This window comes from Plectropomus leopardus, chromosome 10 (genome assembly GCF_008729295.1).
Source record: "Plectropomus leopardus isolate mb chromosome 10, YSFRI_Pleo_2.0, whole genome shotgun sequence".
Classification (NCBI taxonomy): Eukaryota; Metazoa; Chordata; class Actinopteri; order Perciformes; family Serranidae; genus Plectropomus; species Plectropomus leopardus.
This window is the reverse complement of record NC_056472.1, coordinates 25,453,514-25,481,028: the sequence shown is the minus strand read 5'-3', so window position 1 is coordinate 25,481,028 and position 27,515 is coordinate 25,453,514. Positions and strand designations below refer to the sequence as shown.

Here is a 27,515-nt window from a genome sequence, read left to right as displayed (position 1 = left end):
CTATTTTGTGACATTTTACAGACCAAATTACTTATTCATTGAAAAATAATAAGAAATCAGCAGATGAATTGTTAATACTGTTAAAGGAAACATTCATGAATGCAAAAACAGGAAAACTAGTAATTTCTCTGCCTGGTACAACAAAATATCTATAACAGCATGCAGCAGATACTTCAAAAACGTTTGAGCTCTTTGTGTTTCTTTGCAAATTAACACAATAAACTAAGATATACTCTGTATGGCAAAGAAACATAATATACTACAGGGTATTATTAGATGTTTATTCGTATATTGACCCCTTGATATGTTTTATTTTACAATTTTCATTCTATTTTATTGAAATATGTCTCTTGCTGATAGTCTAGCCACTTGTATTGCAATGAACACTGTATTTCACACATATAATTGCCATCTGCTTCATCACTCCCTTCTCTTCTATCACCTGATTTCTTTTGGGGATTAAAGTGCTCATTTAAAAAGGATGAAAAGCGTTTCAAGACAATGTATCTGAACATCTGAAACATGGCCAGAAAATAAGAAGAAAATAACTCAGGAGTTTAGATTAACGTTTTTTTTCTGCATTTCTTTGTCTTTATGTCCCTCACCACCCAAAAAAGTTTTTTGTTAATTCAGTCTGATCTTGAAGAATGATGGGAGTTTGACACTACACGGCTGTTTTCACATTCAGGTGATGAACAGAGAAAGGCTCTCTGCTCACCTTAAGAAGAGTTTAAGGTTCTGGATCTAATGACATCACAAGTAGTTTGGATGGAAGTCAATCGTAGTTTATAGTGCAACTTGCAAAAATGTTATGAAAAAACGTATAGCCTTCAGTTCGTATACACTGAGAAAATGCGTGTCCAGTTTTCAACTTGTTTCCAACGTTTTTAAATTAACAATATTTAAATAGTGGGTTTTTAAATGAGGGCAAGGGGGTACATGCATTTTTTGTGAGAAAGCAATCTCACACACTTTTTATGATCATGATTATTATTATGATGATTATTATTACTACTATTATTATTTAAGGAAAATATTTTTATAACTCTTTAAAGATATCTGGAGGGTGTCTTTAACTTTTGAATTAAAGCAGCAACTTGAGTTATGAACTCAGTGATGGAGAGAAAGAAAAAGGCAGAAGACTTGGACAGATGGTGAAAAGGAGAACAGAACAATCCATCAAATTATCACTGAGATATGATTTTATGCTATTTTGTACTAGAAGAGAGAAAACTGCATTTAGAAAAGCTTTAGCCAGGTTAAAGGCCTGATAAGTCACTTTTTGCATTAATTGTTACTGTTTTGTTTTTTGTTTTTTTTAGCTAATTTTACCTCATACATTATATTATAATAGCACAGTTTTGCACAAGGCCTGTCACGATAATTAAATTACAGAAGCATCAAGGTCAGCAAAAATGATCAAGGTCACGTCCATCGTACGACACTGCCCTTGTGTTCACATATTTGTTTACACAAAAATGCCATCAGCATTTTTGCCAACATGATGCCAACATAAACAGCAGGGTTTGACAGTTTTGTGTTAAGGAATCAGTCTCTATAAACCTGTGCCAAATGTATAACACTTATGGACAATTTTTGTTAACAAAGCCTGGGAGTCCATTTCATTTAATGATTTGATGTTTGGTTTTTATTTTTTTTTCTGCTTTATTTATTTAGGATATTTTATTATTTTCACATTCCATTTCAAGTGTCTGAATAGTCTTACAAATTAAAAGTTAATTGCTCTTTGAAAAGGTGTTCTTGCATTATTCTAACATTATATTATGATATTGCTGGCATAAAATAGTCATAAAATGAATATGATGAAAAAAGCATCTCATACAACTGCAAACAATGTTAAAACAATATATAGAGGTGTATGGTTGTGACAAGGATCCAAAAACAAACATGTCAATTTCTTTCATTTTGCCCATATTAAATATGTCAATTTATCTGCGAGTGCCGGTGTTGTGTTTGTTCTTAAAATGAAGTTCATCTATCGCAATTACTTAGGACACCGAGGACAATGTATCATCCACCAAAAATAGGTATCATGACAGGCCTAACTTGCACAAATAAGAAATTATTTTCAAGACAAATCAATCATTTGAGACTGACTGCTGCTACTGAAACCTCCGTCAATTTTGCAGTGATGATTTTCAGCCTCTAGAGGACAGTGTAAAACAGGGTAAAGAGGTGACGATAAAGGAACTTAAATGTGCTTTTCACAGGCACAGAATGGCAGGTACTAACATTGTCAGATGTAAGAAGAGTATCAATTCATCTTTGTTTGATTATAAACAAAAATGGCTGAGAATAAAATTAAATAATTTCAGGGAAGAACAAAAACTATATATGTATGAATGCATTTACATATGTTGTTATATATCTTACAGGTGTACACAAAAAGACCAAGGGTTTATTTTGGAGTGGAGGACTTACGGAGGCACGACAAGTATCAAAGAGAGGAAAAACATCACACAGACTGTTGTCATAACAACATATTGCAATGAACACAAAGTACCATCTGGTATGAGATTTTTAAGACACATCGAGAGGACAAGCCGATAGATAATTATATCCCGGGAATAAGAATTAGACTGAAGGAGCAGCTCCCATATTAACACTGAGATAAAAATAAGGGAAAGTAAGTTCAGCATCATCAAAAGAAGAGATGTGACAAATATATAACCTTTCATGGAGGGCAGATAGACAGTCAGATAGCACAAAGGAGGAATTGCTGTAAGTCGTGGGAACATGTGATTTACTTTCTACGTCATAAGATGGAAATGGTAGCAGTTAAGAGATTAGGGGAAGAAGTTTTGATTGCACAATGTTCTTTGAGCCAAATGTCCTAATTCATAGTTACCAGCTCGCACACACATTAATCACACACATTAATCTGTATTCAATCCGGGTCCAGACTGACCTTGAGCTTTTCACCTGAGGTATGCGCTTTGCATCCATTAAGTCGACGTGGTGTAAAACCATCTCACAGCATCAGCGTGAAGTGTCTATTACCACCGTCTTATTTCCTGTTTATATGGCAACTGCCTCAACATCCTGTTTTTAATTACTTCTCTCCAGCAGCAGATGCTTCTCACAGCAACCTGCTGTGGATTACTCCCCTGAGAACTAATGTGCTGTGACAGACCCCACTTTTCCAATCAATAACTCGCCCTAAATCTGCCATCTCTCTGCCTGCCAAACACACTCCCACTTCTAATGGCACATCATTTTCTTTAAGGGGGTGTAATTGCAGACTGTGGAAAGCTGTAGCCCTTTGTGTTTCCAACTACGTAGATACTGTAAAGGAATCTAAAGTACAGAAACTACAGCCCACGGCCGACACAGGAAGTGATGGGGGCTTTACACCGCGCTCAGACTCGCCACCATTTCCATCACATTACCCTTTGAGAAAGCATTCACTTCCCTGTTTTGGCTGAGTGCTCAGATAAATCGCTGTGCCGCTTCATAAACCTGTTGGCGCAAGCTTGTCAAGATATTTGTGTGATTTTTGTTGTGGTAAGTGCAGTTTTTTTATTGTTCAGGCAAAGCTACCTGTTCTGTTTGACCTTTGAGATGGACGGGGGAAGGTTATTTTGGCAGTTATTTTTGTTTAAGAGCCACTTGCTGAATGTATTTTGGTGACAAGTTTAAAGACAAACGCAACTAATTTGTTTTATTCTACAACTTTATATGAATGGCTTTCTGATTTTATCACCACTAATTCAATACACACAATAGAAAGTATACAGTACAATGGAGAAAAACAATACTACAAAGTGAAACACAGAAGTCACATGATTTCTTATCAAGATAGCATCAATGTCTCAGGCTTAAAAAAATTTCACTTCCACAACCGTCACCACAGATTACACCTCTGTCTACAGATTAATGAATATACATGTACATTTATTTGATCTTTGTTTGCTTTTTAATTAATGACACATTTAGCGAGACATGGTCTGTTTGACTTCCTCTGTCTTTCACAGTGCAGCTGCACAATTTTAAAATAAATATTCAAATGATCAAGCAGCAGCTTCTGCAAACGGTAAAACACAGAAATGTACATATATAGAAGCAGCCTCTGGGTTATTCACCCCTAGTGTTTCTACTCGAAACATAATTGCTTCACACATTTTTTTTCCCCCTGGCAAACAGAACTTTTTACTGTACTTTGCCTGAAAGGTAAACACTTTAATTGAGTTTTATCATATTTTTTCCATTGGTTGTTTGTTTTATTTTGTCTTAGATTTCAAAGTGTGAACTAATGAGGGATAACGTCATAATGGTCAAAAGTAAGTTCTGGTCTTTCTCCTCAGATCATTTGAAAGTTGACTGATTATTTTAGTCAAAATTGATATAGGTCAACACATATTTGCCTTTTATTTACAGTTTTATCTGATCAATCTGATCAGATTTTTACAACATTCAGAGCATTAATATAGCAGCAAACAACTATTTGCTATGTGAAGATATAGTGAAGTAATTGCATCCTGACCAAAGAATTTAGTTATGCTCCCTCTTTGTGCTGTTACCCGAGCGTCTTAGTCCAATGTTTGCCCTGCAGCACATGCATACTGGTGCATGTGAAGGCCCAGTAAAACCAAACTGACAAAAAGTAGCTATAGTAGCAACAAAGTCCATCTTTCGCGTCGCCTCACATCGCCTGTGTCTTGGTCAAAAAGTTGCAAAAGAAAAAACAATGCTAAGACTCAGCTAATAGCCAACTAACACATACATTATATGCCTGAGTAAGAGGAAATAACTCTCCATATCTGCAAGTGCATGTTGTAACTGTAACTACAGTCATCATTCAAAAAGGGAAACTGAAAGACAGACAGGATGGAAAGAGAAAAGAATATTTACTGTGTGCTACAGAACAAAAACACAAACCATTTTGAACCATTTCTGCTAAAGAGCTCAGTGGCTAAAAACGATAACATTATTTCGATCTCACGGCCTCTTGACCTTTGCCCTTTGTTAGCTTTCCTCACTTTCAATTTTCACCTGGGCACTAAGCTGAACTGCCAATCAGAGATTTCATTCCAATTCAACATGCTGAATTATCCAAAAAGAGTCAGGGGGCCGACCAGGGCAGTCGAGTACCAACGGTGCGGGGCACACCACAACTAGGCGGACAACGCTCACCATCAGCCTGACAGCTCACCATCTGCTTGGTGTATCTGGGCCCAGAGTCCCTGTGTGTGTCCTATTGGTAACTAATTGCTGCCATCCTGCACTGCCCTCATATGGTAGTTACAACTGATAATGTCATCCCCACCCACAGCATCATCTCGAAAGTGCAGCGTCCAACCTCCGGATTCCGCCAGGTTAACACTGTAAGCTCTGTTAACACAGTTGTGGTCAGTAGAGCTGTTTCTAGAGTTAACACCTTTAGCTGCTAGCCACCAGCTCAGCCACCTCCAAACCGAGAACTGTGTGCAGATAAATAAATCACAGATATGCTGTCAATATCGTATTCAGTTCATATAATCAATTTCATACTTCATGTGGCCAAAATATCCCTTTTTCCCTCATAAAAAGCTTCCTAGCAGCACATGACCTTTCAATATAAGTGAATTAACAGGACTTCAACTCCAATCACCAAAACAAATGGGCTTTAAAGTGCAAAAAATAACATGATGAAGGAACTGCTCAATGAAAACAAATGCCAATATCTTGCTGTACTGCAAATTTCAGAATGAAGCTGGATCTAAACTTCTCGAACATGTCTGTGGAGTCTGTGAGGCTGGAGCAGGGACCGGTGGAGTACCGCATGGCTGGCCTGATCTTCTACTGCTTCGTCTTCATCATCGGAGTCATCGTCAACATCACTGCTTTATGGGTATTTGCTCTCACCACGAAGAAGAGGAACTCTGTCACTGTCTACATGATAAACGTGGCAGTGGTGGACCTCACCTTCATCCTGCTGCTTCCCTTTAGAATGATCTACCATCACCAGGACTATTGGCCCTTTGGGGATATTTTCTGCCGAATCAGTGCAGCTCTCACCATCTTCTACCCCTGCATCGCCCTGTGGCTGTTTGCTCTGATCAGTGCGGACCGCTATATGGCCATCGTCCAGCCAAAGCACGCAAAAGAGCTGAGGAATGTCCCAAAGGCGGTGGTGGCCAGTTTTGGAGTGTGGGTCATGACTTTGGGCAGCACTGTACCACTTCTCTTCTCTGAAGAAGACCCCGATCGCATCTCCAACTTCACCACCTGCATCAAGATGCAAGACATCATCCACATGCGCCACGACAACCTTGTCAACTTTGTGCGACTCATCTTCTTCTTCCTGGTCCCCATATGTATCATGATTGGTTGTTATATTGTTATTGTGGATAATCTGATCCACGGGCGAACTTCGAAACTCAAACCTAAAGTGAAGCAGAAGTCCATCCGGATTATCATCACACTGATTATCCAAGTGTTGGTGTGTTTTGTGCCTTTCCATGTGTGCTTGGTGCTCCGTCTGCTCGGGACGGGCAAAGACGGTGGTTTCAGCACATGGGCGGTCTTCACCACATTCCTCATGAACCTGAGCACAGTCTTAGACATTATTCTGTACTATATTGTCTCCAAGCAGTTCCAGGACAGGGTGATCAGCGTGATTCTGTACAGGAACTATCTACGAAGTGTGAGACGGAAGAGCAGGCACACTCACACGGGCAGCGTCCGATCGATGAGCAACCTGACCAGCGCGATAATATGAAACAACCGTCAAACTTTCACGTCAAAAAGCAGCACACTTGTATGTGCGCACGCTTCAGCACAATGTAACACTGAATGCTTCACTGTGTACATGGTTCATTATCAAAAGGATCAAAACTTGCAATTAATTTCCAAGGTGTAATTTACACTCACAGTATGGGAGTGCTGCTGTTGTGGCAAAAACATCTGTGTTCAGAGCTGATTGACTCACCCATGAGACTTGAGATGTTTTCTGTGCATCTTTGCTCTGGCAGACAAAGCACGACTATCTGTGGCTCAGGTGTAATACATTCAGGCGAAAATAAAGCTCATGATCATTAAAAACATAGCCCGCAGTATCGCAGTGTCTGCTTTGTTAATATGCATAAACACTCAGCCACGTCAGCCGACACCTATAATGGGCCTGACTGCCTCCACTGTGGGGGGAAACCAACAGGAAACAAAAGCTGGTTCATAAAGGTTGCTACTTTTGTTTGATCGCTTATTGGAACTTCGCCTCTGTCTGTGCTGCATCATGGACTTAAATATAACCATCAGTGCTGCATGATGTAATGCATATGCAAATAAATTAGGTTTGCTTGACTGGTGTCACTTTACTGTGTCATATTTGTGGAGTTTAAGTTGAACTACCTGATAAAAGAGAGAATTTGAACACTTACCACAATCATCCAGACGGTTGCTGTTAACATATTGACCAGGTGATGGCAGCATGGCACAGCTAGACCCCATCTACCTGCCAGATCCAGACAGAACAGCGTTTCTTTACTTTTAAAGAACATAGTTCAACATTTATCTACTTTAGAATTCTGTACACTTTTTGTCTTGTTTCTGCATTTCATCACATTTAAACTGTCTCAATAAAAGCAAACATTTCAGTTTTTATCCTGAGAAATAACCATTCCATCTCATCACAGGGAAGTTGTTAACTACAGCGTCCTCAACCAGGAGTCAGAATGAAAGTGTGTTTATGGTGCAATGTGAATCATATTGATTAGATGTTAAATGATTCAGCCACTTGAAGTGCATTTACAGTAACATCCTCAAGAGATGTCAGTGAGGCTATTTACTAGATTTAAAGCAACCTTAACCTTAAAAGAGAAAACCTTTTTTTCTGTAAAAGGAGACTTTAATGTCAAGTCTCAAAGTATGAGCAATATCCTGCAATTTATCCCCAATTTATTACTCAAAAATAAGACAGACAAGTAATGAGTTAGAAGGTACTGAATGTGAGACAGTTCTATCTCTATGAAGAGACTGTTTAATTTAAATAAAAATGAAATAAACTCAGGTTTGAATGTGATGGTTTTGATAGGTGTCTCGCACAAACGTCACCCGAGCCAAGAATTGATTTGGTCTTACCAATTGTAAAAATAATCGAGTTATTGTGTCTGTCGCACCTACACAGTCTTAATCGGATTAGACAGTGAGTCAGTGTGGCTGAGTAAGTATGTAGTGTCTCATACAATTAGACAGTGAGAGCATCCTGTGGTGTGACCACATGTACCAGAGCAAATTGCAGAATGCTTATTGTACGAATGATCAATTGCAGATACAACTAAATACACTGTGTTAGACTGCAATGCCTTAATTCTGGTTTATCAATGTTTTCTAACAAGCAAAAATTCTAACGTAGATAATGTGACGGAGGTAAAAAGATAAACTGCACTGGGAGTAAATGTGGTTCTTGGTTGGTTTACAGTATTCACGGGTCAAAAACTGGCCAGACTGTGAGATATGGACAGGCGAGATTTACACTGTGTTTAATAAGAGGAGGCAGACTACAAGATTTCCATCTCACACGGAATTCTGGGAACTGCAGTTCATCACATGATGATAGGTTTATTGGCTGCTGGACTACAAGTGGATTTATAACCAAGAGGTCGAAGGTCAAATGAAACATCAGAGGGTCGTCTATCTGTCCCACCTGTTAGACATCAAAGAAAAACCAGCCACGCTGCTCACAGCAACTGGCATTTAAAACAATTAAGTTTCCTGTCAAGTCCCTGTGATGAATTATCCGGAAGCTTTACCCGCTGTAATTCTAAATCTTCCCAACAAGTGCCTTTGTTGTAGAGAAATTAATGAAAACAAGATTGTCTTTCATAGGAGCTGATCTAACAGCGCGACAGCCAGCTGCTCTTCTTTGGGAATAAAAACAGTCAGCATTAAACACAGCTCGCACAAAATACTTTTTTTTTTCCTACCACTCGTGTGGAAAACAAATCAGGCGGCGAGCGCAGTGGCCATCTGTTTTGTTATTTGATATGTGTGAATACATGTTGTAATGACTTTGTTTGTGAATCACTCTGCGCGGCAGAACACACGAGAGCTCTCGAAGTGCTGGAGTGTTCAAAGCTAATCATATAATTGGACACAATAGTCGATGACAAATGGAGACGCTTGGAGCCAGCCAGCTGGGGAAGTGAATATGTAATCATTGTAAAATCATATCATTTTTGCATATTTGAAGACAGCTTAATAGAGTTTGTGTGTCAGCACACTATCAAATGATGATCAGAGACAGTGTTGCTGCATTTGTTTTTCTAAATAGTGCTTTGTTGGACTACTTATCTTTATCGTGATTAAAAGTGTTTCTCAAGAGTTTGTGTCTTACATGTGCATTTATGTTGCATGCTGTGCTGAGTGTTGAAACAGATTTGGGATGAATGACCCCTCTAAATTAAAAAAAAAAAGAAATATGGTACGGCAGTGATACCCAGCCAGGGATTCATGTACCACAGGGTATTCTGCGGTTGCCAAGAGCTATATGTAAGGATTTTGGAGTAGCTCCACTTTTTTGAAAAATTAGAAATTACAACTAAAAACTGGTATGCAAGCAAGCAGAGTCTGAACAGTTGGATAAATGGTTGCAATAGTTGGGTAAAAATAAAGGAACAGCTGAAATAGCAATGGCTACAATAGTTCAAATAGTTCAAATAGTTACCTAAATGTAGTGAGACAGTGGACATGAATAAAAGTACTGGATAAATGGTGAAAAATCTAATGGTTTGCTAAAAGTAGTGAATACATCACCTAAAAAAAGTTAATAAAAATGATTGAAATTAGCTAGGCAAAAGTGAAGGATAAACTTGAAAAATATAACTTAAAGTAATAAGTAAATAGTTTAAATATTAAGCTAAAAGTAGTGGATAAACAGTGGATATAGCAAGACAAAAGATTGGATGAGCATAAATGGTGAAAAGGTTAATGGTTAGCTTAAAGTAACAGATTAGCCCAGTAAAGTACTGAATAAATGGTTCAAACAGTCAGGCAAAAGAATAAACTCTTTAAATAGAGAGCTTGAAGTGATAAATAAGTCATTAGATAAAAGTATTGGATAAATGGTTAAAATGCTAATGTTTATATTTATTATTTTTAATTTATACTTTATTTAAAGTATGTCTTACTGTTTTTGTTTGTTTATTTTTTGGTTGGTTTTTAATTGTGTCATGTTCAATGTTGTGCATAGATGGAAAACAGGTTAGTAAAAAATACAAAGCAGCATAGAGGCCAGTGAATATGTTATGGTAATTACTTCTTTTTCTCCTGCTTTTTCATTCTTGCTCTAAAACTAAGTGCTGACTACATTTGGGACGATGCTCGAGCATTGCTTGGACGGAGACGGACGGTATTTTGTGGCTGCCTGTCATTGCATGCAAGAAGCTAAAATTGGTGCATCCAACTGGGTGTATTTTCAATACTGAGGATCGGAGCTGGAACCCATTAATACCCGTGACCACTGCAGAGTCATTTGATCTGGGAGAAAATGCCAATTGTAACCTTTCCCATTAAATATGATGGGATGTTTGCAGGTGTTGGTGGGTCTTTGTCCAAAGGGATAGACGCTGTACTTGTAATATAAATGCAAACTTTACCAAATCAATCCACAGCAAAACTGAATTAAAATATTGTAAAATATTGAAACAATATCCCATTATATGCTTAATAGTTTTAAATTACATCCAGTTTAAAATCAATTTAAATGAACATATTGAACATGTTGAACATGTGTCAACACAGGGGTATTGAGTTGGGGCCTGTAGGGGTACGTCAGTCAAAAAAGGTTGGGAATCTTTTAAAGACTATTAAATCTCAACTGTGGTTTAAGTCATTGTAATATTTTTATGTGACATATGTGAACTGAAGTATTTTTCCCATCCATATGTGTTTGAAATAACAACAGAAACAGAATATCTATGTCGCAGTTTTGGTTTTGAAGCGCCGTTCCGTACACTTTTACTATACCATTAGTCTTCATATTGTTCCCATTAGAGAGCACGAGGACATGAAAGAGAGCCCATAATGTTATATAGATACTGTACACATCCAGCCTCGCCTGGGCCTCCTCGTCTACTGTACAGCATTAGCAACGAGCAGCTGCCTGCATTTACATCATTTAGCGTTTCTCTCAGGGCACTTTAATACACTGAACCTCTCCCCTGGTAAACTTTACAATAGGATGTTGAAGGATACTTCTGGACTGCCATAGGAAATGAGAGGCACATGTGCGTGGATGTAGCGGTGCAACAGTGGGTTCCCCCCTGTGATGCTGAGCTTAAGGGCTGCACAATAAGACTAATGGATTCCTTTCGCGGACAAAACTGGGTTAAGCACATGAGCTATTGTTCTTATCAGTGTACAATGATGTCTTACGTACAGTAGGAACTGTGTGAGGTATTTCTTTTGTACACAGGACAGCTTTGCAGAGGTAATCTTTTCCTTTGGCAATTGCAATCTACTCCTGCATTGTCTTTAGTCTCCATTAAAAGGAGATAATCTACTGCAAGAGTTTCAAATGCTGCTAAACTGACTCCAATTGACCCTGCAGTTAGCAGAGAAAAGGAGAAGAAGAGGAAATGTATGGCCTTGATTACAGCTGTGTGTCTATTTTAGCAGATTGTTCTGTTGCTGATTCACACACACAGACAGCCACCATTAGCACATATAAATAATGTAAGGCCCTCATCTCTCTCTGTTTTTTTTCCAACTCTCTACTCAGCTAAGTGCCTGCATGGAAACCTTGGCCTCCTCCTTGTCAGGTTCTCCATAGATTAGTATAAGATTTATTTTAAGTCTGTAAAGCAGCATGTTCTTTACAAGTGTTGCGCTCAATGCATGTGGGAATGTTTTTAATTGTATCATGTGAAGTGGAATAGGAGCTCCGGTGGGGACCGTGTCAGGTTGTGTTAATATTTAATCCGGTCTCACTTCAGTTTCCTCATGATCCACTGTATCGCAAGAGCGGAATGAGAAAGCAACATTACAAGACGGATAAAGAGACACGAGTTGTGGCTTCTGTCTCGCTCAGGATGTGAAAAGCTTGTGAATTACGAGACTCCACTTGTGTCTCTGTTCTCTGCAGAGGCCCAGGCCATTGTGCGGTGCGCCCTGAACAGCAAGTGATATTATGGCAGCTAATGCTAATGCACTCGTTTCAGCTGATGTGCATCTTAAGAGAGCTGACTGACAAATTTGATGTAAAAGCAGGTAGTGAGGGAGAGTTGTGCGTGTGTCTGTGTGTGTATGTGTGCATGAGGGGGGAAAGAAGGAGGACACAGCCCGTGGTGTGTGTTTGTGCATGTGAGAGGGAAGGAGGGATGGAGGGGAGAGAGCGAGAGAGGCCTTTCACTTCCTCTGTGTGCACATCACGTCTCCTCTCCCTGAGCTCAATTACAGGATTGATACTCAGAGAGGAAACTTCATCATGTCATACAGATGTCTTCACTGGGAGAAAGAGGGAGACGGTGCATGTTGTCATTTAACGTGACATGGTCTGCGCTCATTCAAAACAAACAAAATGAGAAACAGTTGGACTATAGATTTCATTATGGGCTAATAATAAATATGGAGTAAAGAGTGGGAACTCACCGGAGGTGGGACGGCAAACACTTACAGACGGAAGAGCAAACCGGAGGCGACCATGCCTGTTGGATGGAGAATTTAACAATTGTGCTGAGTGAATTAATCTAAAACAATAACTTGTAAACAATAATACTCTTTCAGCGAGCCATTCAGCTCCATCATAGTAAACATCTTTTATAACCCAGACAGCTCTATAAAGTGCTTTAGGCATCATTGGGCACAACCGTCATTAGTCAGTGCCTGTGTGTAAATCTGAATAAAACCACTGTGTTGGTGATGCTGCGCAGACACGACCAGCCCATATCTATTTTACAGTGTTTCATTTCAAACGTGACACAAGCGGAGAACACACTCCACAACAATGGCCGTGTTTTGCTTTAATTTGATTAGGTTTTGTCTCAGCAAATGCCAAGTCCTGTTTTGCCTCAAGAACATATCTCTTAATCACGTTCCATCCAGGCTGTGTCTTTCATCTAAATCTCACAGCCGTGGCTCACACCCAACTTTATTTCGCTGAAAGGTAGAAAAAAAAAAAGCACACACACGCATGCACACACACATACACACACACACACACATCCAACAAGGGGGAATACAATGACAAAAGCCTAGCTCTCATCTCTGTCACATAAAGTGATGTTTTGTGTTTAGCTGTGTGCGACTGAGGTGTGCGCGAGAGTGTGTGTGCGTGTGTGTCTGTCTGCAGGGCTCAGATCCATGTTGTTTGGTTTGTTTCTCCATTAAGAGAGCTGTAAAGGAGAGGGAACAGATGGCTGCTGGCCCGCTCTGTCCTGCATCCTCTCACAACTGCCACACTTCCTGTGCGTCCATTAATCTTCTCTCACTACTCCTGCAGCACAACTTTATTAAAACAACTCAGGAGAGAGCGAACAACAAGCCCGCGCAGCTGTCAGGAGCAAAAGACAGAACCATTCGTCCACAGAAGAACGGCCTCGGATTTCTAGACGCATCTGTAAAGCAGCTCGAGTAGAATCTGGTTGGCTTTGAAGCGGGCTCTGCAAAGCGCTCGCTGTAGTAGAGGCACAATAAATGCTCATTAGAACGCAGCTGGAGCTGCTGTTGTTGCGCAGTTCAGAGGCATAGTTTGTCAAACTTAAACATGTGAGGCCTTAGCTGCCTGCCTGGGACAGACTACTGTTTCCTCCTGCTATGAGAACATGTGGGAAATGCTGTGTAACAGTACAGTCTAGCCTGAGTGATGAACAGTGCCGAACATAGCACTTTCAGTGTCCTAGGCAAGCCCCCCACCCCACCCCACCCCCAATAATAACTGTAATTACTACAAAAAACAATAAGAGCTATTTAGAAAATCAGCACCAAGAAACAACTCAGCTAACATTCATTGATAATCAATAACAAACAATAAAACTATGTGAGTGGGTAATTTTGTCATCTTCATTTTCCTGTCTTTTTTTCTGCATATTGTCTTTAGCAAGGGGTCCGCTACCTGTAGCGGGTCTTCAGAGTTACTACAGGGGGTTCCACCAAATTATTGCTAATTGAATTTCAGTTTAACTTAAATTCAAGTTCTATAAGTTAAAGTTTTTTTTTTCCAAAAATTAAAATACACCTACAAATGATAATTTAGCAGGGATCCAGCATATTATTAGCAGAGATAAATCAGTCTGTTATGAAAACCCCAGGAAGATTAGTTGTGTTTTAGAGCACAGCTACTGCAGATCCTAAATAATAAACAAATATTCATTAAAAAAAAAAAAAGATTTACAGTGCACAAGACTGATAGTAGACTAACAGTTTCCCATGAATACTTGAATTCATGTCAGCTCGCTAGTTCCAAGTGGCACATATCCATAACAGCGAGGTGAATCAGTTAACTTACATTTACTTACTATCTAAACATATTGCCAAATTAATTGTATTATTAATCCAAGTATACAGACAGTCTGAGCCACAATGGATCGTTTTCTATTTTTTGGAGCAAGACACACCATCCTCCTCAGAAGCCACCAGCAGAAGTGCAGTAGAGCTATTTCAACCTCCAGTGCTGAAACTGCTGCTGACTTAGCAGCTATAAGCAAGCAAAAACAAGATAAGACCATAATATATTCAGATAATTATGTATAACCCAATTTTAAACTATACATATAGTAGACGGTCTCTGGGTCTCTGTCCTGAAATACACTGAAGGCCCCTGGCTGACTGTGATGATCTCCACATCAACTTCACAATACCATCAACGGTCTAGTATGTTCTGAGCCGGCCTCCAGGAGGTGCACCGGGCTTTGAGGCCAGTTTTCATAGTGGCCACACAGAGGAATTGCAATGTCATGTGATGCCACTGGGGCAAAAAAAGACATTTCCCCATAGACTCTACTGTAAATCAGTAGATTCCCTTTTTTGAATGTCACAATCCCCGCAAAATGCAAAACAGTTTTGGTCTGATAACATTTGGCAAGTGTAAAAGAGCCACAAGATTAACTCACAGGATGCAAAATTAAGTTAACGGCGTGCCAAACTCGAAGAAGCTGTCTCAGCCAGCAAAAATCTCTACTGCGCCTGATTTAAAGGCATCATAGTGCAGAAGCAGCACTGATCATCTGAGTACTTTTTAGGGATGAGTGATACTGGATTTTTGGCTGATACCCGATATGCCTATACATAACAGCTCATTTAGCTGATAACCAATACCGATATTGATATATTCTCTTTTTTCTATATCCTCGTTTCTTGCCCGCATAATTTAAGTGATCATTAAGTCTCTTCTGTAATGTAAATAACATCATATTATACATATTATATAATGCTTTTCAGTTTATTTAATATTCATTCATTTAAAGCCAATATCTGTTGAAACCGATGGCATATAATCTTGAATCTTTGGTAATTTTATATGTGGCATTTGAGCATTTTAAAAAACATATATGTATTTCTTTTTTTGAGGGTGGGGGTGGTCGTGGATTTTGGCACCTGCTTATGTTGCCTATGCGAAGATCTATTATGCGTCGGATAAGAAAACTGCTAAGATTATTGCTTTGAACTTGTTAATAAATGTTTGTTTTCAGCAGTTAATAAAAATGTTTCCTTTAGCCAATCAGTGTTGACCTATTAGAGGGAAGTCAGAAGAACTTTTCCACAAAATAGTCTACCACATAATGTGAGAGATAAATACCTGATGCTGTAATCACACAAGGCCTAAATGTGTTGTCCTGCCTGATTGTTCTCACAGGAGGAAATATATTGCTATTTAGGCGGCCTGTGCAAATTTAAATGTAGCGCTGTCATGACAAACATTCTGAGAACGTAGCTCTATTTGGCCCCGCGCTCTGTGTCCGTAGCAGTCAGCGGGTAAATTGAAAAATCAATTCCAATTTAAATTATTGGAATAAAGAACTCCAGGAGCCAGAGATAAAAAAAAAAAGAAGAAGGAAAAAAAACCTCTTCTTCTAGATCCCCTTTAATTGGAAAGTCATTTCTTCAGGGTATTCTAATGGTTCTGAGGGAAGATTGCAAAATAAAGTTGATGAGCTGGGGGGGAGGTTAATAGCGCGCGCTTGTGTTTGTGTGTGTTCGACTGACCCTGTGTGTTTTCTTTGCTCTGCCACACAGTGTTCAGTCTTCCCCTCCCTTATGACAGAGGCACCAAATGAAGACTAATCCAGTGGGCTCACACACACTCAGACACACACTCCCTCACGCCTGTGGTCACTCGTCTCATCCATCTGCTATCTGGGGGAGTGTCGGGGGCTCTTGGGTCAAACTAAATTAACCATCCCTCGCTCACAATTGTAAAAATGTAATTGACTTAATATAACCAACCCTGGTGATTTGGATACTCCTGTGCTGTGAGTAATTTTGTGAAAGCTCACAGACGCCACTTCAGATCTGAAGCCTAATATTGTATTGATGTATCACGACATAAAGCGGCTTTGTGCTTGTAGCTAATTTTAAAAAATGACAACAAGACTATTGTTAGAGCAGCGTAAATTATTGATATTGTAACACTTATTTTGCTTTTATTATTTGTTTATTTCATTGATGTCTATTGTGATGACATAATTCAAATAATAGTTTTATACATTTTATTGTTTGAAACTGTCTTTTTTTGAGGAGTAGGAACTACTTGATGAACTACTAACTAAGCTTTGCAGCATCTTTCTGCTGTTTCACGCTGCTCAACTACTTACAATGTTTTTTTAAAATCTTATCACTTTCAAAAGCATCTTTTCAACAAGAACTAAAAGCTTTTCAGCGAAAGAAGGTAAAAAAAAAGGCTGTAGACTTTTTAAACATGAAAGACGATTCTCATACAGCAGCTGCTACCTTGTGAGGGTGATGTAATTTTTTTAACTCTGCGCAGTAGCGATCTCCGCGGCCTCAAATATCAAATTTGCAGCCATACACCACTCCAACCAATCACAAGCAGCACCGCTGATCACAAGCACACAGACTGGCACACGCAGCTGTCAATCATGTCGTCAAATCCTCTATAGAAAAGCATCAAATCATGAACTAAAACGAAAACTTCAACATCAGCAAGATAGAAACTACCTGAAATGACAGAATTCGTCTGACGTGTATTTTGATCTTTAAATTTGGCCAGCCACCGAGGGGGCGATCGAGATGTTTTAGCTTCGGTTTTTGGGGCTGTCATGTCGTCCATCTTTATTATCAAGTCTTTGGTTAATCTCACTGCTCTTATCAACATGGTTTTTAGCAACAGCAGTCAGCTTTTTAGCAAAACACCACGAAAATACAACAACTGTGCGCTATCTACCCAGCACCAAACAACAGACACAGTCAGCGACTCTTTGCTAAAAGTACCAAATCGGAGCTCAAGAACCAAATACTGAAGCCAAATATATCCTACAGGAGTTGGTGATAACCGATGATGGCGCTAAAAGAGGATCAATAATAGATAAGAACCATGTTTAAATGAATGCTATTGTATTGCTATTATATTATGTGTTGCTTTGTAGCTTTTGGATGTGCAGTACTCAACTGCTAACTTGCAAGTCCACCATATCAAAAGGAAGTATTTCTGCATGTTTACAGCTTGTTTTTGCTGCCCCCAAGTGGCTAAAAACATCAGTGGGTGTGTTTCCATCCACATGTAGTGCAAATTTTAAATCAATTTTCAGAAAATTTGCATGAAGAAAATAAACTTAATTGTGAGCTTTAGTACCATTACCATTATGCAAATATTGGGAGTTGGTTCATTAAAATAAACAGTAGGACTATTTTCTTCAAGCGCTCTCTTAATCTCTTTGTTTTTAAATGTTATTTTGTTTGTAATCCATGTTACTGTGTTTTTGTGAAGCCAAAGACATTTTTCCACATTTTAGACAAATAAAGATCTAATCTAATCTAAATCTAATCTAAAAAAAACCTGAAAGAATGGATGTATAATGACCAACAGCACATTGGACGGTGGAAAGAGAGAATTTCTTAGTTTTTTAGTTGACTCTGTTACTGTCGCACTGAGTTGCATTTTCTTGCATTTACATGTAAAAACATTTTTTGCGATATTTCTAGATTTTTCATTTTTCTCTTTATCTTTTATTCATTTCTTTATTTTAGGGTTCCCACCCAGGTTTTTTATGTGCAAAAGGAAAACGTACATAAATACAGCGGATGGAAAAACACCTCGTTATTGCACATCCTTCACAATGCCTGTAGCTGGAAGCGATTAACCAGCATGACAGAGAAACATGTCTTAAAAACAAAAAAGTGTAGCATGACTTGTCTTAGAGTTTCATTAAAAGTCAAACAAGCTGGACTCGAGTATCTGTTCCTGTGCACTAGTTTACCCACAAACTGAAAATGGTTGGAATTAACAAGCTAGTTAGCTGTTAAAGCTGTTAGCCAGGATTACAATATTTAGGATAATTGTCAAATTAAATCCTTACAAAAGCAAAGACCCAAATCGCCTCCATCACTCCTGCTGTTAAACCATCATCACTTCAATATATCACAAGAATAAGCCTTAACTTGGCATGTCACAGGCCAGCATCTTGTATCATATCAACAGAGCATTATACCTCACACAATCTTGTGCAAATCAATCTACCTTCCTTTGGGCCCCCTCTCATGCCAACCTGGTCCGAGACCTTTCCGGGGCCGCCTTGTTGACATTAAAGAAGCTCTGTGTGGAGACATTTCCATTCAAGAAACTTGTTGACATAGTTATCAGACATCAAAGAGCCTTGTGTCATTTTGAAAAGGCCTTATGAGAGTAATGGAGATGTTAAAGGGCGTGTTGGCCCCACACATCACAAAAGGATGAGAGGATATGAACACGCTTTGACTGAAAGACTGAAAGGAGAGAGAGCACGATAAAAAAAAAAAAAAAAAAAAAAACTGAAATACATTCTCTAGAGAGAGAGAGCGAAGCGCTCGGCTCCATTTCCGCCTAAGAAGCGCAGAGTTAAAAGGTGGACCCTGTACAAATGAAACTCAATTTCACGCCACATTATCCCTCCCTGTTCTCTTTCCTGGCTTTCATTTTCATTAAGACCAGAGACAATCATAAATTAATAATTACTGCCGAATGTCTAAGCGCAGGACGCAGTCCTAGCCCTCCCCTCGCCTCCGTGGTCTTCCATGTTCACGCTTGCAAAATGTTAATTTAGGTAATGTGGCCTGGCCCTTGTCAGATAAAACTGTTTTGTAGTTTCACTAATACATAATGGTCTATCTGATTAGGTGACATTAGTCCTATCTCTCAGACGATCAGCCTGCACCTTCCTAATGTCTCTCTGCAGACTCAAGGCACCACTCAGTTATCAAGAGACATGCAATATTACTGCTTTCACTAAATGGCCATCTCCTGCTCGTGATGATGAGCGAGGAATCAGCTCAGCCGAGGTTAACAATGCAGTTGACACCAAGCTGAAGTATAAAAACAACTTTTTTTATCCGTTAAAAAAACATTTTTTCAAAAATTCTGTCTTCAGCGTCAGGATGAATACGTTTCCTCAGCTGGTCAAGCAAGCACAAAAATTCACAACGTGGTGTCAGGCAAACCAACAGTGAAATAAGAGGCAGGATCATGCGGAATAATCACGTCTGGATGATGTCTTCATGAGCACATCTCCGCGTCAAGCCGAGTAAATAAAAGCACACGGCTCACACAGCTTTGAATGTACAATCAGCGCAGTGCTTTCCACACTACAGCGAAGTGAAATGCAACAACACAGCTATAATGCACATTTGGTATTTAAAGTCTTCGTGCCTCATGGTCATATTTGTACTGAATTGAATTTATTACAAAATGTGCAGTGATATGAAACATGTAGCTGCAGGGCCTCTTCTCTCAGATGCCGGTGCAGAGGAGAAAAAAAAGGCATCAGATAGAGAAATAAACAGAATATCTGAGTAATAGCTGCCCACGTCTCACAAGCTCATTGGAGGCGAGCGGAGTGAATCTCTCACTGCGGCAAACCGAGGAAGGATTGAGTCATTAAACGGATAAAGTGGACGCGATGTCAGAGTTTCTTTCACTCCACAGTGAGCTCAAGTTTGGAGAGGAGCTGCGACAGTCGGCGCGAACTCAACGAGGAGCTCATGATTGATTGCCCATTGTGTGTCATGTTGTTCTTTCAAGGTTGATTGAAACTTTAACCTCATTTTTAATAAAAAGAAGAAAAGCTTGAAATATTTCAGGGCCTTGAATTTTTACAATGCAGCATTGAATTATGCAGCAATCAGTCAATTATTCATCTCTGTGGCTGTGTTACGGCCATGCTTTAAAAAGCATGCAAAATGGGAATGGGCCGAGCATGCTGTGTCAACACATTTCACTCAGAATTGCTTACTAGAGAAATTTCTCTCAATGTCGATTTGGTATTTTTCTTATGCGTTTTAAGAGCTGTACCTGTTACAGTTGTTCTGAAATGATCCCTGTGGATAACTACTGTGTCTCGAGAGCAAAACAAATAATGTCACTCAAGAACAGTCAGTTATAATTAAAAACACAACACAAAGGGAAAAAAAATCCCAGAAAAACTGACAATGTCACATTTACAAAAAGGAATAATCTGACAAATATGATAACAGAACAGTTGCATAATTTCTTAACGGCTCCCTTGAAGCTTATATAAAGTGAACATTATGATGCATGACCCTACAGTATGAAGAACTGCTCAAAGGAGAGCTGTTTGTTTGATGGTGATATATTGTGAATTAGTGTCATACACTTCAAAGTACACATGAAATAATTTATTTACAGGGAGCTTGGTCACACCCTCATTTACATAGTTTATCTCGGATTAGCCTACGCATTATTATTATTTTTCTTCTTTTAAAAACACACTCGCACATGGAAGTCAAAGGGCTCACACTCTCACGTCCACACTCAGGGAAAGGAGAGGTTGCACAAGATACTCTCATTCTGTGATTACTCATAAGCCTGCCTTTTTACTGATATTCAGAGTGAATAACACAATGCTTATATATATTTTCCTACAGTTTTCCTGCAATGGTTTAAGCCATACATAACACAGACATTCATTAGAAGGCTGAGGACATGTAATAAGGGTTTTAAAAACAAATTTCTCCTCAAACTACGGGTGAAATTCACTAAAGGCCCTACAATACAATATTAGAACAACACTTTGGTCACAAAACAATATTATTAAAATTAATGTTTTGCGATATGCTGAGTATGACGATAACATATATTGCAATATATTGTGCTTTATCATTTTTTTTCCTCCACCTCTAAAGAAGATGGTGAAGAAAATGTATCTGGCCCCAACTTGCTTAAAAATGTACAGGGTGTCTACAGGTACCAGACACTTAACATTTAATACTTTTTTAAGACCTTTTCAAGATATTTTTAACCAAACTTAACACTAATGTTTGGACAAATCATATTTTATAATTCAAGCTTTGCATGTAAGTATAAAGTATGTGGTCCCATGCAGAAGTAGTTTTTGGGAAAGAAAATAATATAAAAATATATTGGAGTGAGTTAAGTTAAAATGGACATGACAACAACAGGCAAGTGCAAATAAAGTAAAAAGCTAGTTTCATTTGTCACATCACAAATATGGACTTTTACACACAACTTTTGCATATCTAATGCTTAACTTTTTTCACATTTTGCACCAAAAAGTGTGCAGATTATTCTGAAACAGCTTTACTGTACAGATTTGTTACGCTGTAGGACTTCATGAAAGTATCTTTGTCACAATTTGATTCTAATTTTTCTCTCATATGTTGCAGCAGCCTTTCCATTATTTTTATTGCTCTTCATGTTTATTGTATGTTTATGTATGCATAAAAAAACCAACTTGGCAAGTTGTCGCTCAAACTTCAGACCTTTCTCTCACTTTCTCCCTGGGTCAAACAGTAACCATGGTTTTGTTACTATAACGACTATTTCGGCTAAAAATATCACATTTTGGTCACCTGTTTGTGTCCTGTATTATAAGGCAGAAGTGAGAGATAGTGAGAGCAAACGCTAAAACACAGCAGTGCTGATAAAATATACAAAAGAAAGGTTTTGGTACCGCGTTAATTTTTCGCCAAAAACGTGTTCAGAAACATTGTTCAGCTTACCGTTCGGCTGTCGACCGAAGTCGTTTGTTGTTTGTTACGCGCCACCCGCCATAATGTTTTCAGTGGAATAACGGGAAATCTCGCGTTACGTCACCCAACACTGCACTCTGGTAATTGTAGTTTTCTACGTCATGAGCAAAATCCAATACCAAAGCCGTTTTCTCTGCTTTCTCATACAGCACCAATTTCAAAGGTGTTTGTGTCTTTCTACTGCATAGACAGCCCAGTCTTCTCAGCGGTGAAATACTTCTTAAAAGACTTTCAAATTTAAGACTATTTAATGACTTGTAAGGACTACCATGTATAAATTCAAGACATTTAAAGACTTTTTAAGACCTGCAGACACACTGTTGTTTGGCTGTCTCAGCAGTGATGTTTTACGTTTACATGTTTGCAACCTTTTCTGGAAGTATAATTAGGAACATGCACTTTTTGTGCATGAAAATAAAAGTACTGAATCCAGAAAAATGTAAATTAATTAATTACTTAAAAAAAAAAACACCCCCAAAACTTAAAATTATTAAATAATAAATTAAAAAAATGACTTAAATGTTTATCAAAACTAATTGCCAATTAATTTTCTATCAACTGAATTACTGACTAATTGTTCCAGCTGCACTGGTATTGGCTGCTAGGTAGTTTAATCTATTTAGAAAATCATATTTTATAAATTTTTCTTGTAATGTTTGTAAATTTAAAAGTACAATATTTTCCTCTGAAAATCAGTGCAGCAGCAGTATAAGGAATCAAGTAAAGTACAAGTACCTCAAAATCGTACTTGAGTGAATGCACTTAGTTATATGTGACAATTGTGTTGGGGCAACATATTTAACTCACAGGTTTATCATCAACATGTTAACTTTATTTGAATTTGAAGTACAATGAAGAGATGATTCGAGAAGCTATATAAGTTATCAGTGACAACAGACCTAGACACTCCATTGAGAACAAAAAGAACAAACACATTGTGAACATGGGACACTCTTCCTCCTCTTCCTCCTCCTCCTCTTCTCCTGATTGTAACACATAAGGTCTAAACTGTTTTGCAGTTAAAGGACTGACATCAGCTTATGTCTAGAGAATATACACAGGTGTTTCAGCACCGAAATTCAAAAGTCTTTAGGGAAAGTAACAGGAAAATTATAACTTATGTTTTTTTTTCTTTTTCTCATCAGGATATCATGAAACACTCTAAAAAAAGGAAAGAAAAGTGTGTACGTTCCACAGGGCTTTGAGCGATTAAATGGCATTCAGTCTCGAAAAAGTTGCGTCATGGCTGTTTCTCAAGCTGACACGTGATCTTGGGATATCTTCTTTTTTTTTTAAAAAAAAAAAGCATTGAGGGTGCTGATTTTGAGTGTGTCTCATGACAAAAAATGTACAGTAAATTCCAAGAAATATTACCTCTGTTACAAAGATTACAGTACTATTGACAACAAAAGTCTTCATTTTTGAAAGTGAAATGTTTGATAATTATGTTTTCAAAATCATCTGGGCTTGAGTGAGTCAACCCTAGTATTTGTTCAGCACAATATAGGATTTATTAAATATCATAATTCCAGGACAAACATTTACATGCCTGCATGCTTTCTCACCAAAATGGCAGCTATAGGAAAGAATGATGGCTCAGAAATAGAACAAAAACAAAACTGTAGGTTTATATAAATGGCGGTATTGTTTGCCTAATAGCTCTACTGCATACACAATACCTCTTAACGTTATATACACATACCTTATCAATCCACTCGGGTTCGATAGAGTTGAGTTTTCCTATCATTATCATCAGATCTTGTATATACAACAATGGTAAAAAGGAAACTTGATTGTATTGTCATCTAATTTAGAAAACATGAAAATCAAACTCTTCTCTTTTGATGAACACGTGGATAGATTCACATTTTTTTTTGTTTGTTTTTTTTTTTCTAAATATTCCTCGCTCGCCTCCACGTGTCATTTTTCTCAAAATTCAATTTGAAATACAAAACAAAACTTCAGTCGAATTTCTTTTATCGAAGCTTTCTCGCTGGCTGAGATACAGTATAAAAATCTTCAGTGCTGTGAATTTATGCGTTATTACCAACAGTGTACCACGGGTACATTTTTACTGTGCTCAATATATATGTTTATCCTTCACATTGGCCAACCCCCCTCCCCGCTACGTCAAAACCTGCCCTATCGAAGTATTTAACGTCGGCCTCTGTGAGAAAAAGACTTCTTATTCTACATTCACACGCAACCTCCTCCAGCATTTGGGTGAACACAGCATTTCCATTGAACTCCTACAAGCAGCTTGACTTCTTTCCTAAATCAGCCTGGATAAGGGCTCTTGAGAATCTTCATGGGTTTTCTTTTCTTTCTTTTTTTTCTTTTTTCTCTCCTTTTTTTCTGAAATTTTTATTTCCTCCAGCTCCTCACGGCCTTATCAGTACATCACTGTGGTTTTCAGGAACAGTCTTCCATCTGCAACAGAGGACACACAGGAGCCAAGGATTAGCCAACAGCGAACATCCTGCTGACGCAAATGCACTATTCAGGATGTGATTGTTGATGAAACGTTAACTTCAAAATGTTGCCCTCTGGTCGTTCAGCTTCAGCAGAGTTAGTATGGATTCAGAAACCGATTTAAGGGCGAGATTAAGTTAGCGGCTGTGACGAATACGATTAAATATCACGTACAGCCACTTACTTTCAAAAAAAAAAAAAAAAAAAAAGAAGAAATTATGATGTGAAATCATGAACTAACCAAAATAGTTTCACCTTTGTATTTAGGATCATACACAGTGCATCAGTCAGGAATATAATTACTCTGTTACATGCATATTTTATTAGCACCCACTGTAAAAGCAGCTATGATAACCACACTCCAGGCATCAGAATTGTTCGCCACATGTGTTTAAGACATCTCTACTGATACGCTTGTTTGAACATAATACTGCACTCATGATGTAAAGCGCTCTCTAAGTGACATTTCCTGCATGGAAATAGTGTTTATTGAAAACGGCAGACATTCCTCCGCCGCGTTATCTCCAGACACCTCCAACCTAACGAGCTTTGTCCATTTTTCCCAGTGAAACACACACACACACACATATACACCACTCTCTTGTCTGAGCGTTCGCCTGAGCGAGCAGTGCTGCTCCGACGCTGAGCTGGTAAAAGCATCTGTTAGGCGCAGCTCAGGAGCATGTTTGACGTTTATTACCTTCACATTTCCTCTGCCGGAGAAATGCTACAGTAATGCCTTTTAAGAAGCGCACACCTCTCTATGGCAGCGCGCCTAAATAATTCAATGTTAAAGAGAAACGCGCACAAAGACGTTTAGCGGCGCAAGTTGTTGGACATGACACAAGTAAGCGCAGGACATCAGAGACAATGCTTGACTCCTATTCTGCAGAGACGCAGAGGTTACACCTGGTTACAATGTCTGAAAGTGCATTTAGTCCTGCTGCTATTTTCTATAATTAAAAAGATTTTTCTTATTTAGGAATCTGGCTCAATTTTTTATCAATTAGTCCTGTTATTCTTATTTTATGTATAGTCGTGCATGGAGAGTGGAGACAACAAAGGCTTCTTGTGTGTGTGTGTGTGTACAGTATGTGTGTGTTAGGGAGGAGGGTGGGGGGGTGTACAAACACACAGGCTAATTACCCAGCACTGCCGTAGGTCTCAAAGGCATTGCACTATGGCTGCCTCTATTCAAGCAACAACCACCGAGTCCTGTGTAAAAGTCATTACAGCATGAATGCAGCGCTACGGAGAAACAGACAGCCGAGGAGGGGGCCGGAGAGCGCTGAGAGTGTGAGCCGGGATACACAACTTGGTACACACACACACACACAAACGCCTTCTGAGAGCAGATGACACGCTCACCTCGCAGTCTGTCTACCTGTCTGCCCGGCGTGGAACAGTTTGCAGGGGAGGGGGGGGTGTTAATGAAAACGATTTGATTATTTGACGGATGATTTGAGACGTTGCAGCGTTTTACTTCTAATAGATCAAATTATCATAAAAGACAGGGGAATGGGTGAGGACGTCTGATAAGCAAATCTCACCGATTCATTTCCAAATCATTAGTGCAAATGTTGAAACATCTGCTTCACGCACAGAAAAAGGCGGTGACGTCCTGACACGTTGTTTTATGAACGGCCGCCTCATTAAAATATGTTAAAACTTTAGTATTTTTATATTCAAATCAAGATGAAAAGTTCATTAAAGAGAATAAATATTTCATTAGATGCTAAATAAAACAAAGGGAATTTTTGGCTTCTCTCAGCATAAAATTCCTTTGAAAGATTAATTAATACATGTAAATTATGCAAATTATGCCCATGCAAATATTTTATGAAGACAATTAAGGGATCCATTAATTACAGTCTTTTTTGCTTCAGTGACATTCATTCATTTAATTTTAATTTCACTTTAACTGTTTTGATGTTTAATCTTGCAACAAAGAACTTTATCTCGGCGCACAGGGTCGTGTAAACTTGCCGAACACATCGAGTGGGGAAGCGGCAGGGAACCGGAGGAGATACTGGGGGAAGATATTCGCGTGTGCACCGTTGCCAGGCAGTACTGGCGAGGTACAGTCCCAGTAGCTCGCGAAGCCTGTGAAAAGAGCCACGTTCCCTCTTGGACCCGATTCAAAACACTGTAAAAGCAATTAATAAACACAGACTGTGTTAATATCGCAGAATTAGAGAAGTGTGACAAAAGACAAATAGAAATAATTAGTTCTCTAAAATTATGCCCTCATTATTTTTTTTCCCCCTCTCTCTCTCTCTCACTTTCTCTCTCTCTCTCTCTCGCCATTCGCCTCCCTGAGTTTGGAGTTGAGAATATAACCCACACACATTTCTCTCGGCTTTCAAGCGAGTGATAGGCTTGTTTTTTCCCCTTCTGCTTGTGTAATTTATCAACATCATTTTTTGCCATTTGAGGTTAATTATACAGCGAGGCTTGCAGAGTGGAGCAGAGAGGAGACATGGGTGGCAGACAAATGCTTCTCTAATTGAACAAAAACACAAAATGCAGCCTGTTATTCAGTTTCCTCCTTCATCCCACTCTTCAAGGCGACGATCAGAGTGATTGAGAGAGCGTGGAAATGATGTGGCGGCCTGTTCTCTAACAGGGATAAAAATTTTTTTTTAAAAATGTAAAAAAAAAAAAATGCAACCAAGACTATACATTTACACAGGACAGTGGCTGCTGTCGGTAAAAATGTGAAGCTTTAACACATTTAATTTGATACAATTACACTACAAAAGGGACAGCTCTTCACATAAGTGTAAAGAAATTAAAGTGGCTAAATATACTAATTTGGTATGAAATAGGGGGTCTATAATTACACTCTATCCAGAAGTTATCTTTGTGTTTAAATGATGACATATGGA

At 38.7% G+C, this 27,515-nt stretch overlaps 2 protein-coding genes and 1 long non-coding RNA gene across 10 annotated transcripts in view; 1 reads left to right on the top strand and 2 right to left on the bottom strand.

The window, feature by feature from the left end:
- LOC121948810 overlaps positions 1-22,173 on the bottom strand; it is a 69,086-nt gene extending 46,913 nt beyond the window's left edge. For both annotated transcript variants that reach the window (XR_006106188.1, XR_006106189.1), the window contains exons 1-3: positions 22,126-22,173; positions 12,589-12,644; positions 7,380-7,453 (exon numbers count right to left, since the gene is read on the bottom strand). This is a non-coding gene — a long non-coding RNA (uncharacterized LOC121948810). The remainder of the gene's footprint in view (positions 1-7,379; positions 7,454-12,588; positions 12,645-22,125) is intronic.
- Positions 3,418-7,302, top strand: gpr18 (G protein-coupled receptor 18). Its single transcript, XM_042494293.1, has 2 exons — positions 3,418-3,525; positions 5,707-7,302. The coding sequence occupies exon 2, from the start codon at positions 5,708-5,710 to the stop codon at positions 6,719-6,721; it is 1,014 nt and encodes a 337-aa protein (XP_042350227.1). The 5' UTR covers positions 3,418-3,525; position 5,707; the 3' UTR covers positions 6,722-7,302.
- Positions 22,174-23,008: 835 nt separating the features above from the next.
- Positions 23,009-27,515, bottom strand: part of dachd (dachshund d) — a 120,631-nt gene continuing 116,124 nt past the window's right edge. For 3 of the 7 annotated variants that reach the window (XM_042494551.1, XM_042494549.1, XM_042494552.1), the window contains exon 11: positions 23,013-24,585. In XM_042494551.1, coding sequence (XP_042350485.1) covers positions 24,548-24,585 — 38 coding nt within the window. In that variant the 3' untranslated portion in view covers positions 23,013-24,547. Of the gene's footprint in view, positions 24,586-27,515 lie in introns of all 7 variants that reach the window. The other 4 variants (XM_042494547.1, XM_042494546.1, XM_042494553.1 and 1 more) reach the window with 3 other exon arrangements.